We start from the raw sequence: 20,512 nt of genomic DNA, 5'->3' as shown, positions 1-20,512 counted from the left end.
TCCAGTCTTCCAAAAGGGCCGCCTTGATGGGTACTGGCTTAATGTGCCATCCTATCTTGCGTAGGATGGTTCGTCCATGTTCCGTGTGACTGAGCCTGATTCTCTGATTAGAGAGGTGGGCTTCAATGAGTTCCTCCACCGTGCTGTGGACGCCCACGTCTAACAGTCATTGCGTGGATGAGTATATAGGTATGTCTTATGCTTGCTTCGCCACCTTACGAAGCATCGTGGTTAGGGTGTCCCTATTTTCCTTCGTCAGCTGGAGTAGGGGGCGGAGGAGGTAACCCGCGACACGACGAACGCGCGTATGAGGCGCATGGCATTGTCCTCTTTGTGGCCTCGTTTCTGTTAGATACCCTTCGAATCATACTGAGTATCTGTTCGGTTGTAATCTTGATCTTTGTTAAGGCGGCGTGTATCTTCTCGTCGCTCTGAAGTAGTAGGCCGAGGACCCTAATCTGCTGTGTTGGCTTGATGGCCGTTCCGTCGATGGTGATGATCACGATCGGCGGCAGCTCTTTCTTGGATTTTCTCGGTTGGATCATAGCAGCTCTGATTTCTGGGGAGCGCACCTCAGTCCGCACGACTTTGCGTACTCGTGCACGGTCGTTGCCGCCCTCTGTAAGGCTTCCTCCATCCAGGCATCAGACCCGCCTAGAGCCGTCCACATCGCAATATCGTCGGCGTAGAACGCGTGGTCCACACCTTCGATTTGCTTGAGTAGAACGGGGAGGGCAGGAGGGCGACAAGACCGATCCCTGTGGGATGCCGTTAACCCCGAGTTCGACAGGGTCCGACTTATCCTCCCCTATCCTGATGTTCGTTGTTCGGGTTGACAGAAAATCTTTGATGTAGCCGAAAGTCTCAGCCACACCTGGTCATATTCAGATTCTGCAGCACGCTCGCGTGGGACACATTACCAAATGCTCCTTTCAGGTCGAGGGCGAGTAGCCCACGCTGCGCGTGCCTCATTGCCGGCGTGAAGACCACTTCGTGAAGTTGGATCATCACGTCTTGTGTGCTGAGATGTTGCCTGAAGCCATACATTGTCTTCGGCATCTGACCCGTTTCTGCGAGGTGCTTCAGCAGCCTGCGAAGGACCATGCGCTCCATCACATTTCCCGCGCAGGACGTGAGGAAGATCGGCCGCATATTGTCTATTGCGATGACCTTGCCGGGTTTAGAATGAAGCAGACCTCGGCGTCCTTCCATTCCTTCGACAACCGCGAGCTCTCCCAGGCTTCGCTGATGTGCCCTAGAAGGCCTCGGGCTACTTCACCGCTCCTGTTACCGAGTAGTTTGTATGTTATGGCATCCCTGCCGGGTGCACTTCTCTTGTTACTTTCCTATATCGCTGTCCACAGTTCCGTCAGAGAAAACGGCCGGCCTAACTCCGTTGTCTTGTCCTTCGTAGCTCTTGGGCATCGGGTACTGCCATTTATGTCTTTAGGTACGTCGCCTTCGGGTCTTCCAGGAGCTTGCGGCCGTACATGTTCTCAGGTCTTCCAGAAGCCTGCGGCCGTATCCCTTGTACATGTTCAATACTTTGGTAAGGTATCTTTTGACATGCCGTTGCGGTAGTGTGATGAAAGAATGCAATTGTGGGACGCAGGTACAGGTAGAAGCGCTAGGATATCAAATATTGTTTTTATGTGGGCGGCAAACATAGCATTTGTCATTACGCGTAATGCTTTTTGTAATCTGAATACAATGTTAATGCTAGTTCACGTTGAAGTGCCCCAAATGAGGAAACAGTAATTCAAAATGAACGTAACAATAAATTATGATGTTGCAGTGTATCCTTTTGAGGCAAAAGAGACCACCGTCGTGACATGAAGCCAGTTGTGCGAGCGAATTTCAAAGGAATGTTGATATGTCTCATAGTCTCGTGATAAATGACGCCCAGGCTGCATAGTTGTGATGTTATGTTAGTTTTATGGGAACCAATAAATAAACGGTTGTAAGTAAATATGGTATGCTTTCAAGGACGATATAATCTAGCTTTTGTATTGGATGTGTCAAAAATCAATGAATTCGAAATGCCACAGTCATTTGTAATGTAAATTGCCTTACTAGCTTTGACTTGCAGATGAGATAAAGTCAGGGTCGGGAAAGGCAAAGTAGTGTCTTCTGAGTAAATGATGGAACAAGTAAACGTGCCGGCGTTGATTATGTCGTAAATGCAAATTTAAACATTCTCATATGGCGTTTCCCGTCGACTGCAGAGGAATGGAATTGAAAATTCTTATTTTTTCAGAAAAGGCAACATGCTCATTATCCGTGCTAGAGGAAGGTTTTATCGGTATCTTCTGATAAACTGATGGCAGTATCTCTTGCAAGCTCATCGTACCTGCAGTGCTAATCCGTTCGCATGGATAATTGTAAGGATCGTAAAGAAACGTGGATGCTGATAATAAGCGCCTAAACGCTTCTGGTAACCCCAGCGCTCGTAAAGGAGCCAGTAGCGTAGCTGCGGGCGGTGCTTATTGCGCCGAGACAGAAGCACACATGCATGGGGCACTCACTTGATCGAATACACCACGCGATGTGGTTACTAGAGCCAAGTGAGGGTGACGCATCTGCTTTTAATGCTGCATTTTAGAAATACAAACCCCCTTTCTCATATTCTACAAAGAAAAAAGATTTGGGACATAATCGTAGTTTTGTCCGTATAAAAGGCGCTTGCAAAAACTCTGTGTTCATAGAGTGCCATATTGGTAGTCGTACAATAATAACATATTCTGCACCAACTCGTGACATATCTTAGTGTATACTCGCTCAGAAAATTAAAATAGTATTATAGTCTAAAGTACTTTGATCGGAAACTTAACTTCTGCCCTTACATAGATTTCGTGTAACGTCTGTAACGAAAAAAACTGAGATTGTCTGAAAATTCTCCGAAAAGACAGGACGAGCGCCGAAAACGAGCTTAATCCGCTTGCAAGCAACTGGTGGCAAGGCAGAGTAAGTAGTGTATGCCTTTGAAAATTAGGTTTCGTCCACACATTAAAATCAGGCTTTAAAGAAGGCATTTATTTTCTGAATAAAACGTCAAAAAAATAAGCAGCATTCAAAGTTTATGCGTAATAGGTATATCCAAGCAGCTCGTTTATCGGTTTCTTCATCGAGAAAGTAGACACAATACGCTTGGCTGCGAAAACGAAGGACTGTTTGCAATTGCGTCAAATATTGCTTACGTATTCAAACAGAGGTAAAAGATGTGTGGATTCATGTAGTGGTTGTATGAAAATAAATTCCTTCTGGCATCGAACTCATATCAATGCTTATTGCGAAATCGCGAAAATCCTTCCGTCCTAATAAGATAACTAACATGTGCTGAACAGAGCTATCATCGACTGCGACATTAAAGATTAAGGAATGCTTGAACAAATATTTGGAATAAACAATCGCTGAGGTGTACAGACTCTGTAAGGGAATACACCTACCTTGGGCAGATTAGCTCAAGGCAGATACTGTGCGCCGTGTGAATACGAACAAAAATTTGTGTCCTCTTTGTTCGAAGGATTAAGCGTGACTTGAATGGCTGTTTGCAAACAAAAAGTTTATTGTCGACTAAAGCAGAGACGTGGAAAATTACACCTATTCTCACGACTTTGTCAAAGGATCTTCGTTCCCTTTGTGTGCAACAACTGTCCTTCGGCTATGAAGGTCTCGATGTGATATCATTGATCATTTTTCGAATAGTAGGTGGCAAGTGCGTTTCATCCATGCGTGCATCGATTATTGCAAGCAGGCACATGTTCTTCAGTGTCGGTTTCAGTAAGTGCAACACGTGCAGGTCCGTCAGCACCTCCACCTTGCCCTCCGGATTGACTGGCGGGGAAAAGCCACCGAAGATGAACACCTTTTCACCGAAAATGAAGCAGCCATGCCCGTACCTGGCGGACGGCCCTGTGCCACGTGGTTTCATTTCGGTCCAGCGCCTTGTGTCGGGGTTGTACTTGTGCATGTCTGCAAAGTACGTGTGCCGTAGTGGGTGGTACCCTCCAAAAATATACAGCTCTTCGTCGTGCACGAAGGCTGACTGCCCCAGCCGAGCCTCTGGGGTGACGCCTTGTACACGCTGGCGTACCCAGGTAGCGGTCGTTGTTTCTAAATAGTATACAGATTTGTCCCAGTCTGAATAATCATCCTGTGCAGAGTTTACACTGTAGCCACGCCAAAGGTACACCCGGGTACCGATGACTGACGGAGTAGAGCAGAACCCAACAGGCGCCTCTCCGCTGGTGGTGAGAAGATGCCAGTGCATGGTGTCCAGGTCAAGGAAATGCAACCCTTGAGAACGGTTCCTGACATCAAATAGATATATGCGGTGATCTAACACGCAAGCATAGTTGCTGTTAAGAGAAGTCGGCACATCGCCGTACACCTCCGGACAACTCCAAGACATGGTGGTGGTGTCGAAGCAATAGAGGGTGTTCTGTGATGGCGCGCTTTGTGGTCCTTCCCACACGTACGCGCACTGTTTGTATGCTACAGCTACAAAGTCGAAACGGAGAGTGTCGTTTGGATTACCGCACAGGGACAAGGTCGTCGGCGTGGTAACCCACTGGTACGATGCAGTGTCGAATATGGAGACGTGGATGTCGTTCCTTGAGTGATCAGTCCGTGGGTTGTAGTCTCTGTAGAAGGAGTAGGCCCTACCGTTGATGAAGACCGCATTTCGAAGAACCCGCTCTGGTACGCCACCCAGCCGCGTTGTCCACATCTCGCAGACGGGTCCAGTACCTTTAGAAATTAGGCTCTATCGTTGGACTGATGACGGCGATATCTTGATGTTTCTTTTTGGAGTAGTCAAATGGTCGTCGGTCTTGGAAATGCTTGCCCAATGCTTGGAAGGGGAATCACTGCAAATTCGATTGACAATACGAAGGGCGGCCGGGGCAGGCACTGCAACTTATGTGCGCTCGGCTGCGAGGGTAAAGAGGGTGATATTGAATGGCCTCTTTGATTTCAGAAAGGCGCAGATGACGAAGTTGCGCTGGTTACATGATAGTAAGTATGGCGATAGTAATCGCCTTGTTGCCGATTTCCCTACGACAACGTTTTCATTATTGTGAAGTTCCCTTTCACGATTGGCGCCCACACCAAAGCAGGCGTGCTTCGTTCAAACGGCGAATATATAAGAGGTATTCAAATGAAGATACGGACGGCAATCTTTATGGAACTGAACAACGACTGTACTGGAAGCCAGAACAGATAAGTGTAAGCTGATTAGATATGGTCGCAGCTTTTCGCCGTGCTTCATACACAACAAAAATGCGCCATAGGACGTGGATGCATACTGCCTGCAACGGGCTCTCGAAGTTAATCTGTGGAAACTGCTCGCATCTAGGGATGGCTGTGCGTCCAAAAGTAATTGCAGTGGTTGAAAAGATTCCGGGACCATTCCACCACTCACTGCAAAGAATAAATAAGTGAACAGAAAAAGATCGCCATGCAGCCCACTTATCTCTTTTTAAAATCCCATTGGGAGTACTGGATTTCTTTTGAGGTTATGTTTTTTATTTCAGTTTTTATCAGTCGTACAACGAACGTTCAAATTAATTCTCTAGCTTTAGGGAGCAGTTTTGACCAACTCATTGGAGCCATTGTGTCGAAATGTTTTGCAGAGTAAGGTAGTTAGAGGCTTCAGGCTACAGTCATGCGAAGTCCAAGTACTGGCCTACGCCGACGACGTCGCTTTGTCTGCACGGTACAAATATATTATCAGGGCTATACTGCACATAACGCAGGAATACTGTGCCAAAAGCGGCAGCAGGTTGAATTTAACTAAGTGTGTGGAATTGTGGCATGGCTCATGGGACCTGTTGTCTTTGAGAAAGTTCAATGGTCTACTACACCCGGCACTTATCTCGGGATGCCGCTTGAATGCTAACAGGAAAGTGACTCTACCCGGAGCAGAAAGGCGGCTGAGATGAAAGAGCTCACGACTCATTGGGGAGGCCGTAGATTGTCTGTATTCACGCGTGCTGCAGTGTGCAATGTTTTTCTTGTTGCAAAAACTATGTACATTTTGCAATGCTTGTATTGTACGCGGGGAATTTCCAAAAATTTCATCGCATTTTTGCAACATTCATCTGGGGGGTCCGGCTGTGAACGAATGTCCCGAACGAACTTCTTTTGAAGAATAGGTGACGGGGGCCTTGGCCTTCGTTATTTATATGTAAAGCAGATAGTGCTGCGCTTAATGTTTCTGCGCTGACAACGACATCCCTTTCTCCATTCTTATATTCAATAAATGCTGTCCAATGCCTTACCAGATTTAATAGTTTCATCAAGCGAGGGGGGTCGTTATGGTGTGTCGCGCTATCTCTGAGAGGTGGTGGCGTCTTATCGTTTGATTGCCATTCGTTTTTACCAGAGAGTAATTGCACACAGTAATAAGAAAGCAACTAACGAAAAATTTGATTGACTTGATATTTTTAGTTCCCTTCTACCAACATATTTTCAAAGCTACTGCTGGTAAAGATGTGCTGAAGAGGGTGAGAAAGATGTGGGTCATGCCTACAACCAAGACCTTCTTTTCCATCTACACACTGGTGCCCTACCTGTTAAAGCTTGGTTATGTGAAAAAGGCATATCTACGTAGGACAGGTAGTAACCGCAGATTCGCGCCATTAAAAGGAAATAACAAGAAGAATGAGATTGAGATGGAGCGCATTTGGCAAGCACTCGCAGGTTATGACTAGCAGCTTACCAGTATCGCTCAAGAGGAAAGTATACAACAGTTGCATCTTACCTTTACTCCCCTATGGGGCTGAAACGTGGAGGCTAATAAAGTGGGTTCTACTTAAGTTGAGGACAATGCAGATGCGTACGAAATAAAAAATGGCAGGGGTTACGTTAAGAGATAGGAAGCGTGCAGAGTGGGCCAGAGAAATAACTCATGTTACCGACCTTCTAGTGAAAGTCAAGCAGAAATGTGTACGAGCAGGACATGTAGTGAGAAGAGAGGATAACTGATTGTCATTTAGGGTAACAAACTGGATTCCAAGGAATGGAAAGCGTAGCAAGGGGGGGGGGGGGGGAGAAAGTTAGGTGGGCGGATGATATTAAGAAGCTCGCAGAGGCTTTTATCCTTTGTCGTATTCAAACTAAAGGCGTATGTAAGACGAGTGGCAATAACAAGCTCCGGCAACGTTCTGCGCTGGAAGTCCAGGGACAGCGGACAGCCAGTAAAGTTGCAAGGAATCTGAACTGCTACTCATTCTCAGACTAGCCCATTGTTCACCTGTGATTGAATGCTTGCTTAGGGTTCAGTTCATTCCGACAATAACGCATTCTTTCATCTTTCCGTGTTCCTCCTAATTTTTTCGATGACTTTGAAAACACGCCGTGAAAGTGAATGACTGAAAAGGAAGTAGGAAATCGATGAATGTAAAATCATAAATTTAATGTGGTAATGAATTTTAGCAAAGCGCGCCATTACGTTTGGTAAAGCGTCTCTTCCAAAACACGGACTCAAAAACAAATATTTCTCCAGAAAGGACTCTTAGAAAATAATAATATAATTAAGAATAAAGAGGAAAGTTTGCAGTTGGGGTTTGGCTAAGCAGCGTGAAATGCTTAAGACTGTCATATGCTTAACATTCAGCCTTTTTTGTTTGTTTTTATTCTGCTAGTCTTTTTTTTCTCTCCAATCACAGTACTTGATATAGCGTAGGTTGTTAGGAAGGTTTGTAATATATGTACTATGGGGGACAAACGTTTTTCTATGTAACAAAGCAGAAACAATCAAACATATTGTTACAGACTAGATGGATGAAGAAGAGGAGTTTAGTGTAGGAGGACGAAGAAGTGTGTGCGTGTTCAGGTGCCGTCTGGCTCGGCTGTACTTGTTTTGTGTAACATTGGTTTACGTGTAACATCAGTAGTGTTACATTTGGTGGAGAGTGCGGTTTCGATACCCCGCCATCGCCCCTCCGTTGACGCGCCCCTGGAGCCTCGTCGTAGCCGCCGCCTTGTTGGACTTCCGCCCCTGCTCGCTACCATGCTTCCGCCGACTGAGTCTAGCTCAGTGCTTTTCACCACTTCAAGTCAACCGACTTCCGGCTCTTTTCCACCATATCGGGAGCCCCGCCCTTTCGCTTGCGCAGCGGAAGAAGACGTCGACGACTGGCTCCGCCACTACCAACGGGTGAGCCGTTACAACTTGATAAGGTAGTGTTTTTCCTGACCGACACTGTCTTTATCTGGTTTGAAAATCATGAGGACGCGCTGACGACATGGGAGCGTTTTGTCACTGAACTTAAACAGTGTTTCGGCAACTCGCCAGCGCGCAAGAAACGGGCCGAGCAAACCCTCGCCCATCGTGCCAACCTACCTGGTGAGACGTGTACTACCTATACTGAAGATGTCCTCAAATTGTGTAAGACCATTGACTGTCGTATGTTGGAGGAGAAAGTAGGACATCTTTTGGAGGGCATCAGTGGATGTTTACAACATTCTCATTACCAAAGATGACATCTCAACTGTCTCTGTTGTCCTCCATCGCATCCGCACATTTGAAGCCATCAAGACCTGTCGAATAACGCCAAAGTTTGGAAGACTGGCCAATGTGGCAACTGTCGCCAGCGTTGACGAGCATGTCTCCACGGACCTAACTTCGACTATTCGGCAGATCATTCGTGAAGAACTCCTTCGGCTCGGTTCCCATGGCCAGAACACCTCACCAGTGTCCTACCGCTCATCGTTTCCGTGCGAACCCGCCTACACGCTGCAATCGCAGCCCGAATGCTCTTCTGTCCGCACAGCACACCCTGCCTCTTCCAACGAATGGTCGCGCCCACATTTCGCCAGCTCTGTGTCTTCCAGGCATCCTGATCCGCATAACGACCTTCGCTCACGAAGACCTAGGCGACCACTCAGGCTTGCAGATCAGCGAGATCCTGGCTATTATTGCCATCCTGACATTGATACCTTTCCGGACCAAAATCTTCTCCGTCCGGTGAGGCATCCCAGGCCATATCTCAAGACAATGCCGCCGTCGTCCACCATCTCGTTATGACCGACCCACGTACCTAGGCACGACGAGTGAGTGCCCAGTTGACTCTCTTCGGTACTGGCCACCTCTTCCACAGAGCCAGTTTCAGCCCGGTGGCATGCGCAACCACTCCCTGGTTTCCGACCGGAGTCTGACTCCCCCTCCCGCGTTTCGTGCCTGCCGTTGGCCGTCTCTGCGGCGCTGCTCCTAGTCGCCACCGCCGAAAACTTAGGCACCGCGGCCGATGCCGCAGAAGGATTGCTACTCGCTGAAATATGCATTGAACCAGTTGCGGTGAAAGGCACTCCTAACAAGGCTCCCCAAATCGCGAGGAGTAAAGCATGAAGAGGGGTACCTTGAGGTAGGTGGCAGGCATAAGCGCCTGAAAGGGAAGGGTTGTGTCCAGAATTTCTTCAGCTCTTCCCCTAGCTTTTTGGGCGTTTTTGTTTTCAGCACGCACGCCTAGGTTGCAAGCATCCCCTGCAAGCTGGGGCAGTTTTTGCAAATTATTTTTCAAATATTTTCAAAGGTTTTTGCAAATAATTTTGTCTCCTTTCGAGCACCGCCAATACATCTACTTCGGCCTTAGGAGAACTTCGTGAGCAGCAACTATAAGCAAACTTTTGTGAGCTATGTTCTGATAAATGCGTCGTAATTAGAAACGTCTTGCTCCGTTTGCAAGGAGTATCGATTCATTTGCGTCTTCGTTGTCTGTCTTCAGTATTACACACACTCTGGAAATAAATGTACTCGCGGCGTCAGTGCGAAAAAATGTGTAATGCTGACCGATGGCTTGCATCATCCACTACAGCAGACGACGGCGAAAGCCTTCAAGTAGGCTTTGCCAGCAAGTAGCCTCTGATATTTAGGTGATGAGTGTTTGGCTTGGCTCCCTGTCATGCAGAAGGTAGTAGCTGTTAGAATGTATAGTCCTTTCCCGTAATCGAGAGACTATGTTAGCATGAAGGGGCAGCTCCATGACAGGTTTATCACGTTCATGGCCGGCAGCATAATTAAAGCGTTACTAACAAGGTCGAGCGGTCTTCTTTAGTTGTGTATAACTCGAAAAGCGATCGCTGATGAAGAGCGCTTTCAGTGACGCGCACTACAGCACGTTTCATTTTCAGCATGAAGTCAAGTACATATATCTGCCGAAGCAGCGCAGACAAGGTGGCCTCCAGCTGATATTGCCCAGGTATTGCAGATAGGTATGCTCTGCATTTTTGGCCATGGCGCCACTGACACTAGGGCTTTAGTATATGCGTCATCTCTTGATATGCCGTTGCAGTAGCGTGATGAAATAATGCAATTGTGGGACGCAGTTACAGGCATGATCATTAGCTGGTCAAAGATTGCCTTTGTGTGGGCGCCAAATATGCATTGGTCATTACGCGTAATACTTTTTGTAACTTAAATATAATGTTAATGATACTTTGTGTGGCAGTGCTCCAGTTGAGGAAATAGTAGTAGTTGAGGAAATAGTAAAGGAAGGTAACAATGAATTATGATATTGCGGTTTATTCTTATTTCCTCAACTGGAGCACTGCCACACAAAGTATCATTAACATTATATTTAAGTTACAAAAAGTATTACGCGTAATGACCAATGCATATTTGGCGCCCACACAAAGGCAATCTTTGACCAGCTAATGATCATGCCTGTAACTGCGTCCCACAATTGCATTATTTCATCACGCTACTGCAACGGCATATCAAGAGATGACGCATATACTAAAGCCCTAGTGTCAGTGGCGCCATGGCCAAAAATGCAGAGCATACCTATCTGCAATACCTGGGCAATATCAGCTGGAGGCCACCTTGTCTGCGCTGCTTCGGCAGATATATGTACTTGACTTCATTCTGAAAATGAAACGTGCTGTAGTGCGCGTCACTGAAAGCGCTCTTCATCAGCGATCGCTTTTCGAGTTATACACAACTAAAGAAGACCGCTCGACCTTGGTAGTAACGCTTTAATTATGCTGCCGGCCATGAACGTGATAAACCTGTCATGGAGCTGCCCCTTCATGCTAACATAGTCTCTCGATTACGGGAAAGGACTATACATTCTAACAGCTACTACCTTCTGCATGACAGGGAGCCAAGCCAAACACTCATCACCTAAATATCAGAGGCTACTTGCTGGCAAAGCCTACTTGAAGGCTTTCGCCGTCGTCTGCTGTAGTGGATGATGCAAGCCATCGGTCAGCATTACACATTTTTTTCGCACTGACGCCGCGAGTTGGAGAGAGCGAATTTAAAAGGGATGTTGGTAATATGCTGACTCCAACTCCTAGTAGCGTAGTAAATGCGGACCATTCTGCTTACTTGCGATGTTTTCCTAAATTTATGGGAGCATATAAATAAACTGATGTCAGTAACTGTGATCTTCTTTCAACGACGATATATTACAGCTTTTGCATTGGATGCGTAAAAAAAATCAATACTTCAAAATGCCAAAGTCGTTTATAATGTCGAATGCCTTATTTAGGTTTGACTTGCAGATGAGGTGAGGGCGGGACCGGGGAAGGCAAAGTAGAGTCATCTGACTAAATTATGGAACAAGGAAACGTGTCAGTGTTGAATATGTTGCTAATGTAAATTTACACATCATACGACATTTCCCGTCGACTGCAGAGGAATGGAATTGAAAACCTTTATTTCGTCAAAGAAGGCAAAATGCCGATTACGTGCTAGACGAAGGTTTTATTGGTATCTTCTAATGAGCTGACGGTGTTGTTTCTTGCAAGCTCATAGCGCCTGAAGTGCTAACCCGTTCACACGGGTAATTGTAAGGATCGTAAAGAAACGTTGGTGCTGATAATAAGCGCCAGAACGCTTCTGGTAACCCCAGCGCTCGTAACGGAGCCAGTAGCGTAGGCGCGGGGCGGCGTTTGTCGCGCCGAGACAGAAGAAGCGCCAAATGCATGTGGCGCTCACTTGATCAGACATACGCAGTGGTGTTAGAGCACAGGTGAGGGTAACGGGCCTGCTTTCCATGTTGCGTTTTAGAGCCAAAAACACACTTTGATATTTACAAAGGAAAAAAAGAATGGAGACGTAACCATAGTTTTGTCACCATAAAAAGGGCTAGTCAAAACTTTATGACCGCATAGTGCCGTATTGGTTGTCGCACTATAAGAGCTTGCCCTGCATCAACTACTGACATTTCCAAAGGCAAAACTCGCCCATAGGTTAAAAATAGTATTGTGGTCTAATTTCTTCTATCAGAATATTAACTTCAGCCCTTACCTAGATGGCATGTAAAGCCTGTGACGATAAAAAAATGAAATTGCCTGAAAGTAAGTTTGTGGAGCAAACAGGATATGCGCAGAAAACGATCTGCGCCTTTATCTGCTTGCTAAGCAACTGACGTCAAGGCAGGGTAAGTAGTGTATGCATTTGAAAATTCTGTTTCGTCCACACACTAAAATTAGGCTCTAAATGAAGTAATGTATTCTCTCAATTATTCGGCAAGAACATAAGGTGGAAGCATTCAAAATTTATGCGTAACTGGTATATCCAACCAGCTTGTTTATCGGTTTCTTCATCGGGAAAGTGGCCACATAATGCTTAGCTCCTAAAACGAAGGATTGTTTGCAATTGCATCAAATATTGCTTACATTTTCTAACACAGGTGAAAGATGTGTGGATTCACGTAGTGGTTGCATGAAAATAAATTCCTTCTGGCATCGAACTCAAAATAATGCTTGTTGCAAAATTAGGAAAATTCCTCGGTCCTAATAAGATAATGAACAGGTGCTACAGAGCTACAATAGACTGCGACATTACAACTAAAGGCATCCTTGAGCGAATCTTTGGAATAAACAATCGCTGAGGTGTGCAAACTCGGTACGGGAATACACCTATCTTGGGCAGATTAGTTCGAGGCTGAACTCAGTGCCGTGTGAATACGAACAAATTTTGTATCTTGTTTGTTCAAAAGAGAAGCGTGAGTCGAACGGCTGTTTGCAAACAAAATGTTTATTGTCGATTAAACTGGACACTTGAAAATCACACTTATCACCACAACTTCGTCAAAGATATGCTTCATTCGCTTTATGTGCAACAACTGTCCTTCGGCTACGAAGGTCGCAATGCGATATCACTGATCATTTTTCGAATAAAAGGTGGCAAGTGTGTTTCATGTATGCGTGCATCGATTATTGCAAGCAGGCACATGTTCTTCAGTGTCGGTTTCAGTAAGCGCAGCACGTGCAGATCCGTCAGAACCTCCACCGTGCCCTCCGGATTGACTGGCGGGGAAAAGCCACCGAAGATGAACACATGTTCACCGACAATGAAGCAGCCATGCTCGTACCTTGCAGACGGGCCTGAGCCATATTGTTTCACTTCGGTCCAGCGCCTGGTGTCGGGATTGTACTTGTGCATGTCTGCAAAGAACGTGCGCCGTAGTGGGTTGCATCCTCCAAAAATATACAGCTCTCCATCGTGCACGAAGGCTGAATGTCCTAGCCGAGCCTCGGGAGTCACACCTTGCACAATCTGGCGCACCCACGTAGCGGTCGTTGTTTCTAAATAGTATACACTGTTGTCGAAGACTGAATCATTGTCCAGAGCAGAGATTACATTGTAGCTACACCAAAGATACACTCTGGAACCGATGACAGACGGGGTGGAGCAGAACCCAACAGGCACCTCTCCGCTGGTTGTGAGAAGATGCCAGTGCATGGTGTCCAGGTCAAGGAAATGCAACTCTTGCGAACGCTCCCTGACACCAAATATATACATACGGTGATCCAACACACAAGCATAGCTGCTGTTAAGAGAAGTCGGCACATGACCGGACACCTGGGGACAACTCCATGACATTGTGGAGGTGTCGAAGCAATACACAGTGTTCTCTGATGGCGCGCTTTGCGGGGCTTCCCACACGTACGCGCACTGTTTGTATGCTACAGCTACAAAGTCGTAGCGCAGAATGTCGTTTGGGTTGCTGAGCAGGGACAAAGTTGTCGGCATGGTAACCCACTGGTACGATGCTGTGTCGAATATTGACACATGGACGTCGTTTCTTGAGTGTCCAGTCCGTGGATTGTAGGCCCTGTAGAAGGAGTATGCCCTACCGTTGATGAAGACCGCATTTCGAAGAACCCGCTCTGGTACGCCTTCCAGCCGCGTTGTCCACATCTCGCAGACGCGTCCAGTATCCTCAGAATTTAGGCTTCATAAATGGAGCGATGACGGCGATGTCTTGATGTTTCTTTCTTGAGCAGTGAAATAATGGTCGGTCTTGGAAATGGCTTGCCCAATGCTTGGGAAGGGAATCACGTGCAAATACAGTTGACAATACGAAGGACGGCCGGGGCTGGCGCTACAACGTTTGTGCGCTCTGCTGCAAGGGTAAACAGGGTGAGAGTGAAATGCCTCCTTGATTTCGGAAAGGCGTAGAAGAAGAAGTTGGGATGGTTACGCGATTGTAAGTACGGCGATAGTAATCACTTTGTTCTGGATTTCTCTTTGACAGCGCTTTCATTAATCTGAAGCGCACTTTCGAGGTATTCAAATTAAGTTACGCGCGCCATTTTTTATGACAGAGCAATACTTCAGTACTGGAAGCCAGAACAGATAATATTAGGCTGATAAGATAATCCCGCAGCTGTTCGCTTTGCTTCATGGAAAAAAAAATGCCGCCATAGGACGTAGATGCATACTGTCTGTAACGGGCTCTCGAAGCTAAAATAGCTGCCTGGGCATGTTGGCAATGCATCTTCAGGTAACAGCGCGGAATGTGGACGGGAGCACAAGCGCTGACTTTTAACAACGTTTATTTTGGAAAACCCACAACTTCTTATACCCGTACGCCACACATCACGTACAAGTGACTTGCACATCTCAGCATAGTTACAATCAAAAATACACGTGCCGGATAACCTCCTCTTGTACGCAGCGTGGTACACTCACTTCGGAACATTCACGGAAAAGATTGCCCATTTAGCAGTTCGATTTCTTTTTGTGTAAGCAGTAGGGATGGTTTGCTTACACATCGTTCCCGCAGTCTGGCTATCTTAGCGGCTTCAATTATCTCACGAACCAGCTGCTCATTATGTTTTGCTAGAAATTTATATTGTGTGAATTGCATGGAGCAAGTTTTCGACGTCACTAAGTCGAGTGTCATTCTCATCGATACCATCGTCTTCACACTAGACAAGAATTACTGCCGGTTCCTGACAAACACGGAGTGGAGTAGTGTTTGGTCTGCTGGGGAATGTGAGTGGGAGTGGTTCAAATACTTGTGGAGGCAGTTATGTAGCGAGTGCTACACTATTGTAAGTTTTCAAGCCGTCGGCGCGGAACCGTGGAAGACGAAGAAGGAAAGAAAAAAAAGAAGAATAAACGGTGAAGGAAAAGAACACGAACAAAAAGAAGAAGAAGAAGAAGGAAAAAAGAAGTAGAAGAAGAAGATGAGGAAGAAGACAAAGAAGAAGAAAGAAGAAAAAAGAAGAGGAAAAGGAAAAGAAGAACACGAAGAAAAAGATGAAGGAAAAGAAGAAGAGAATATGAAGAAGAAGACGAAAAAGTAGAACAAAAATAAGAAGGAAAAGAAAAGAAGAGGAGGAAGTAGAAGAAGGCGAAGAAGAAAGGTAACTCGGTAGCTGGTAGAGGCGAACAACAGCGAGTTGCTTGGACAAAAGATGCTTTCGAACGTTGTGGCGGCGGCACATTAAATGCAGCTGTTAGCAGAGCAAAACTCACAGCTTTCCCTCTATCACTAGGTTCAAGCCATGCTTAAACGCCCCAATTTTTTTTTCATTTCGTGCAAACATTTACTGCGGACATTTTTACAGCCCATGTGCCTTAAAAAAAAAAAAAAAAGCTTTCGCCTTAAAATATCGCAGAAGTCGCAAAGCTGCAAAAACCGAATCACTTCTAACCTTCCTTTAGTGGTGCCGAAATCTGCTCGATATACCACCTGTTTTTCTGCTCACAATCAGAATCGTTTTTTTTTAGCTTCACATACAGACACCGGTGTTGCAGGAAACACATTTCGGATGCTGGACGTGACCTACACATTGTTGAGAGACAATTGGCGATATCACCATTGATAATCACAGTTCTAGGCCAAAATTCAAACAATTGAGAAAAATTTGAAAGAAAGCAAAACAAGACAAAAATGAAACATGGATAATTATATAATCTGATGTCAAACTAAGAAGGTATAACTGTGTTAAGGGCGATTGGGTAACAGCACATCAAGATTTCTTTTCTGCAAGTCGTTCGGGAGCGAACAACCCAGCCATCAGACTTGCGTATTGTGTATATTTTTGGTCGTAATGCTAACTAGGCTACGTCTACGATATGCGTCATCATTCGATATACCGCTGCGGTAGCGTGATGACAGAATGAAATTGTGAGAAGTGGTTACCGGTAGAAGCGTTATCTGATCAAAGATTGCTTTTGTGTGCGCGTCAAATATACCATTGCTGGTTACATGTGCTGATATTTTGTAACCTAAATATAATGTTAATGTTATTATGTGTGGCAGCGCCCCAAATACAGAAACAGTAATTCAAATCTGAAAGTAACAATGAATTATGGAACTACAGTTTAATTTTCTGAAGGAAACGAAACCATAGTCGCGACATTAAGCCAATTGGGTGCACGAGTTTGGAAGAAATGTGGCTGGTAAGCGGATTCCAATTTATATTCTTGAAGTAAATTGAATTATAATTGAGGTAAATGGCACCCGGGCTGCTTACAAGAGACATTTTCTTTACGTTATGCAGCCAATAAATAAACTGAATTAGTTTCAATGATCTTATTTCAAAGACGATATAATACAGCTTTTGTCCTGGATGCGTCCTGAATCAATGACTTTGAAATGCCACTCACAGTCTTTTATAATTTCGAGTACCTTATTAGTTTTGAATTGCAGTTGAAGTGAGGACAGGCCCAGAAAAATTTGCCGACAATTACGTTACTTCCTAATGCAAATTTGGGTGCAGCTCATCAGCTGTTTCACCTTTTCGATAGATTGAGGCAAAGATGTCGAGCAAGATACGTATGTATAGTTACAGACAACTTTTTGTAATTTTTCGCACATATTCTTGCAAGAAACGCTCCACTAACAGTTCTAGGCTGTCATGAAAGAAGCTTTGTGGTCGGAGAAATGAAGCGAGCAATTAAGTTATTGGGAGGTTGCGGGAGGCAGCGCATGGGCCCATAGGAACGTTACGCGTCGAGCAGATAGCAGCGACTGACTGATGCCGCTGACGCCGCTGCGAGGGAAGAGAACCTAACTCTGCGTTTCGGCTTTGGATGCACGCAGCGTGATCCGCTGATAGCGAGCTGGCGTTTAGGCATCCGGAGAGCACCCTCGCCGCCACGCAGGAAGAGGGGGGTGGAGGGGAGTATAAGCAGCGGCAAACGGGGGAGCGCGCGCAGGAATCAGATAACACGCGCGGTCGACTCCACGCAGGAAGAGGGGGGCTGTGGTGAGGGGCTGAAAGGGTGCCGGAGCTGGTTGCGAGGCCGACGCCGACGCGAAACCCAAGAACGGCCACCAAAAAGCTGCGCTATAAAAAAAAAGTGTCATCAGTCTAAGTTATGAAACAAGTAGACGTATCAATGTTGGGTATACCGTTAATGTAATTTTTAAAATTTTCATATGGCGTTTCTTGTCAACTGCAGATGAAGGTTTTATCAGTATCTGCTCATTTCCTGACGATGATATGTCTTGCAAGTTCATCGAGCCTGGAGTGCTGTCCCATCCGCATACATGATTGAGAGAATCGCGAACATCGGTGCTGATAATAAGCGCCAAACCCTTCTGGAATCTGCAGTGCTGGTAACGGCGCCAGTTGCACAGCTGCAGGCGGTGTTCTTCCCGCGAGACAGAATAAGCGCACATGCATGTGGCGCAGATTAAGGAGATATCACGCGCAGTGGTTCATAGAGCACAGATGAAGGTGACGCGCCTGCTTTCGATGTTGCATTTTCGAACTAAAAAGTCACCTTCTCATATTCTACAAAGGAAAAAGAATTGACGCTTAACCGCAGTTTCTCAGACAAAAAAAGGCGTTCATTGAAGCCCGCTGTCGACAGCGTGCCGTAATGGCTGCGTCGATTAAGCGCTTTCTGTTCGCCAACTAATGACATTCCCAAGGCTAAAGCTCGCTCGTACATTAAAAACAGCGTTATGCTCTAAGGTTTCTTTATAGGAAACGACATAGGTGCTTAACTTGATTTCATGTAACGGTTGTAATCAATAACTGAAATTGTGTGGAAGTAGGCTCGCCGAAAAGGCAGAATGAGCGCCGGAAACAAGCTGCGCATTTAGCCGCGTGAATGAGAAATTGGCGGCAATGTACGGTGGATGTGCAAATAGTGTACACCTTGGAAGATTCAGTTTCATCCAAACATTAAAATTAGGCGTGAAAGAAAGACATGTATTTCGGAATGAATCGTAAGAAAATTCTCCAGTAACTCTTAAAAATTTGCGCAACAGGTTTACCTGCTTATCTGTTCTTTTTCACCCGGAAAAATGTTACAATATTTTTGGCTGCGAAATTGAAGGATTGTTTGCAATTGCATCAAATATTGATTGAATATATGAAAACACCTGATATATGTGGGGATTCAAGTACTAGTTGAATAAAAAGCAATTATTTTTTCCGGAATAGAACTCAGATAAACGCACTGTGCCAAATTGTGAAATTCCCTCCTTCATGAAAAAGACGACAGATGCTGCAGAGCTGTAAGCAACCAAGACATTGTAGATCAAGGGATGCTCGAGCGAATCATTGGAATAACCCATCAGTGAGGCGTGCAATCTGTGTAACGGGAACACACCTTTCTTGGACAAATTAATTCTCGACACAGGTTTTGTGTGATGTTAATACAAACAAAACATTATGACTGTCTTCTCTTGATCGCAAACTTATCGTAATGGAAAATGCTGTTAGCAAGCAAAACGTTTATTGTCAAGTGGTGGCGTGGAAATTGCAATAATCACCGCTGCATCATCAAAGGTGCTTCATTCCCTTTATATGCAGCAACTGTTCATCGGCTACGAAGGTGTAGATGTGATATCATTGATCATTTCTCGAATAAAGAGTGGCAAGTGTGTTTCATGTATGCCTGCATCGATTACTGCAAGCAGGCACATGTTCTTCAGTGTCGGTTTCAGTAAGCGCAGCACGTGCAGATCCGTCAGCACCTCCACCTTGCCCTCCGGATTGACTGGCGGGGAAAAGCCACCGAAGATGAACACATGTTCACCGACATTGAAGCAGCCGTGCTCGTACCTTGCAGACGGGCCTGAGCCATATGGTTTCACTTCTGTCCAGCGCGATGTCTCGGTGTTATATTTGTGCATGTCTGCAAAGTAAGTGCGTCGTAGTGGGTTCCACCCTCCAAAAATATACAGCTCTCCGTCGTGTACGAAGGCTGAATGCCCTAGCCGAGCCTCCGGTGTCACGCCTCGCATTTGCGGGCGTATCCAGGTAGCGGTCGTTGTTTCCAGATAGTAAACAGGGTTGTCGCAGACTGAATCACATTCCGGAAAAGGGTGTGCTCTGTAGCTATTCCAAATGTACACTCGGGTTCCGTTGACAGACGCGGTTGTGAAGCGGAGCCTAAAAGGGGACTCTCCGCTTGTGGCCAGAAGATGCCAGTGCATGGTGTCCAGGTCAAGGAAGTGCAACTCTTGAGAATGGTCCAAAGCACCAAATGTATACATGCGGTGACCCACTACGCAAGCTGAGCTACCGTTAAGAGACGTCGGCATATGACCGGACACCTCCGGACGGCTCCAAGACATGGTGTTGGTGTCAAAGCAATAGACGGTATTCTGCAATGGCCAGTTCTGAGGGCCTCCCCACACGTACGCGCACTCTTCGTATGCTACAGCTGTAAGGTTGCAGCGGTAGTCTTGAAGACCTCCCGGGGACAATGTCATCTTCGTGTTAACCCACTGGTAAGATACAGGGTCGAATATGAGCATTTCGATGTTGTTCACTGAGGCTTCAGCCCATGAGTTGTAGCTCATGTAGAATGAGTAGGCCTTGGCTTTGATGTAGACCACATTTCGAAGAACGCCCTCTGGGACGCCACTTCGCCGCGCTGTCCACATCTCGTAGGCGCAGCCAGTGCTCTTAGCAATTAGGCTCGATTGTTGCAGCGATGACGACAAAGTCGTTGAGGTTCTTTGTGGAGCAGTGCAATGGTGGTAGGTCTTGGCGACGCAGCCCTTCCAGTGATTGTTAGGGAAATCACGTAGATTTACGGTCGGCAGTACGGGTGGCTGCCCGGGCGGGGGAGGTACCCCTATTTCGGTACTCGCCCAGTGTGAGGGTGAAGAGGGTGAGAGTGAAAGGCTGCCTTGATTTCTGAAATGCCCGTATGACGGTGCTGCGCTGGTTGCACGATGGTTGGAGTGGCGATAATAATCATTTTATTGTCGGTTTCTGTGCGATAACGCTTTCATAAATGCAAATTGCAGCTTCACGATCAGAGCGCGCTCTAAAGCGGGCGTGCACGGCGCGA

At 46.1% G+C, this 20,512-nt stretch overlaps 3 protein-coding genes across 3 annotated transcripts; all 3 read right to left on the bottom strand.

Moving 5' to 3' along the window:
• Positions 1–3,661: 3,661 nt before the first annotated feature.
• LOC146181267 (kelch domain-containing protein 3-like) lies at positions 3,662–4,729 on the bottom strand. The gene has a single exon (XM_084575749.1). The coding sequence runs from the start codon at positions 4,727–4,729 to the stop codon at positions 3,662–3,664; it is 1,068 nt and encodes a 355-aa protein (XP_084431875.1).
• Positions 4,730–13,087: 8,358 nt separating this feature from the next.
• On the bottom strand, positions 13,088–14,155 carry LOC146181266 (kelch domain-containing protein 3-like). The gene has a single exon (XM_084575748.1). It carries the CDS (start codon positions 14,153–14,155, stop codon positions 13,088–13,090), a length of 1,068 nt encoding a protein of 355 aa, XP_084431874.1.
• A 4,879-nt stretch (positions 14,156–19,034) lies between these two features.
• Positions 19,035–20,099, bottom strand: LOC146181265 (kelch domain-containing protein 3-like). The gene has a single exon (XM_084575747.1). It carries the CDS (start codon positions 20,097–20,099, stop codon positions 19,035–19,037), a length of 1,065 nt encoding a protein of 354 aa, XP_084431873.1.
• Between the last annotated feature and the right edge of the window lie 413 nt (positions 20,100–20,512).

The sequence above is a fragment of the Amblyomma maculatum genome, chromosome 8 (assembly GCF_055883805.1).
Source record: "Amblyomma maculatum isolate TAMU_Amacu chromosome 8, ASM5588380v1, whole genome shotgun sequence".
In the NCBI taxonomy this organism is placed as follows: domain Eukaryota; kingdom Metazoa; phylum Arthropoda; class Arachnida; order Ixodida; family Ixodidae; genus Amblyomma; species Amblyomma maculatum.
The sequence above is the reverse complement of the archived record's forward strand: the minus strand, read 5'-3'. Positions and strand labels throughout refer to the sequence as shown.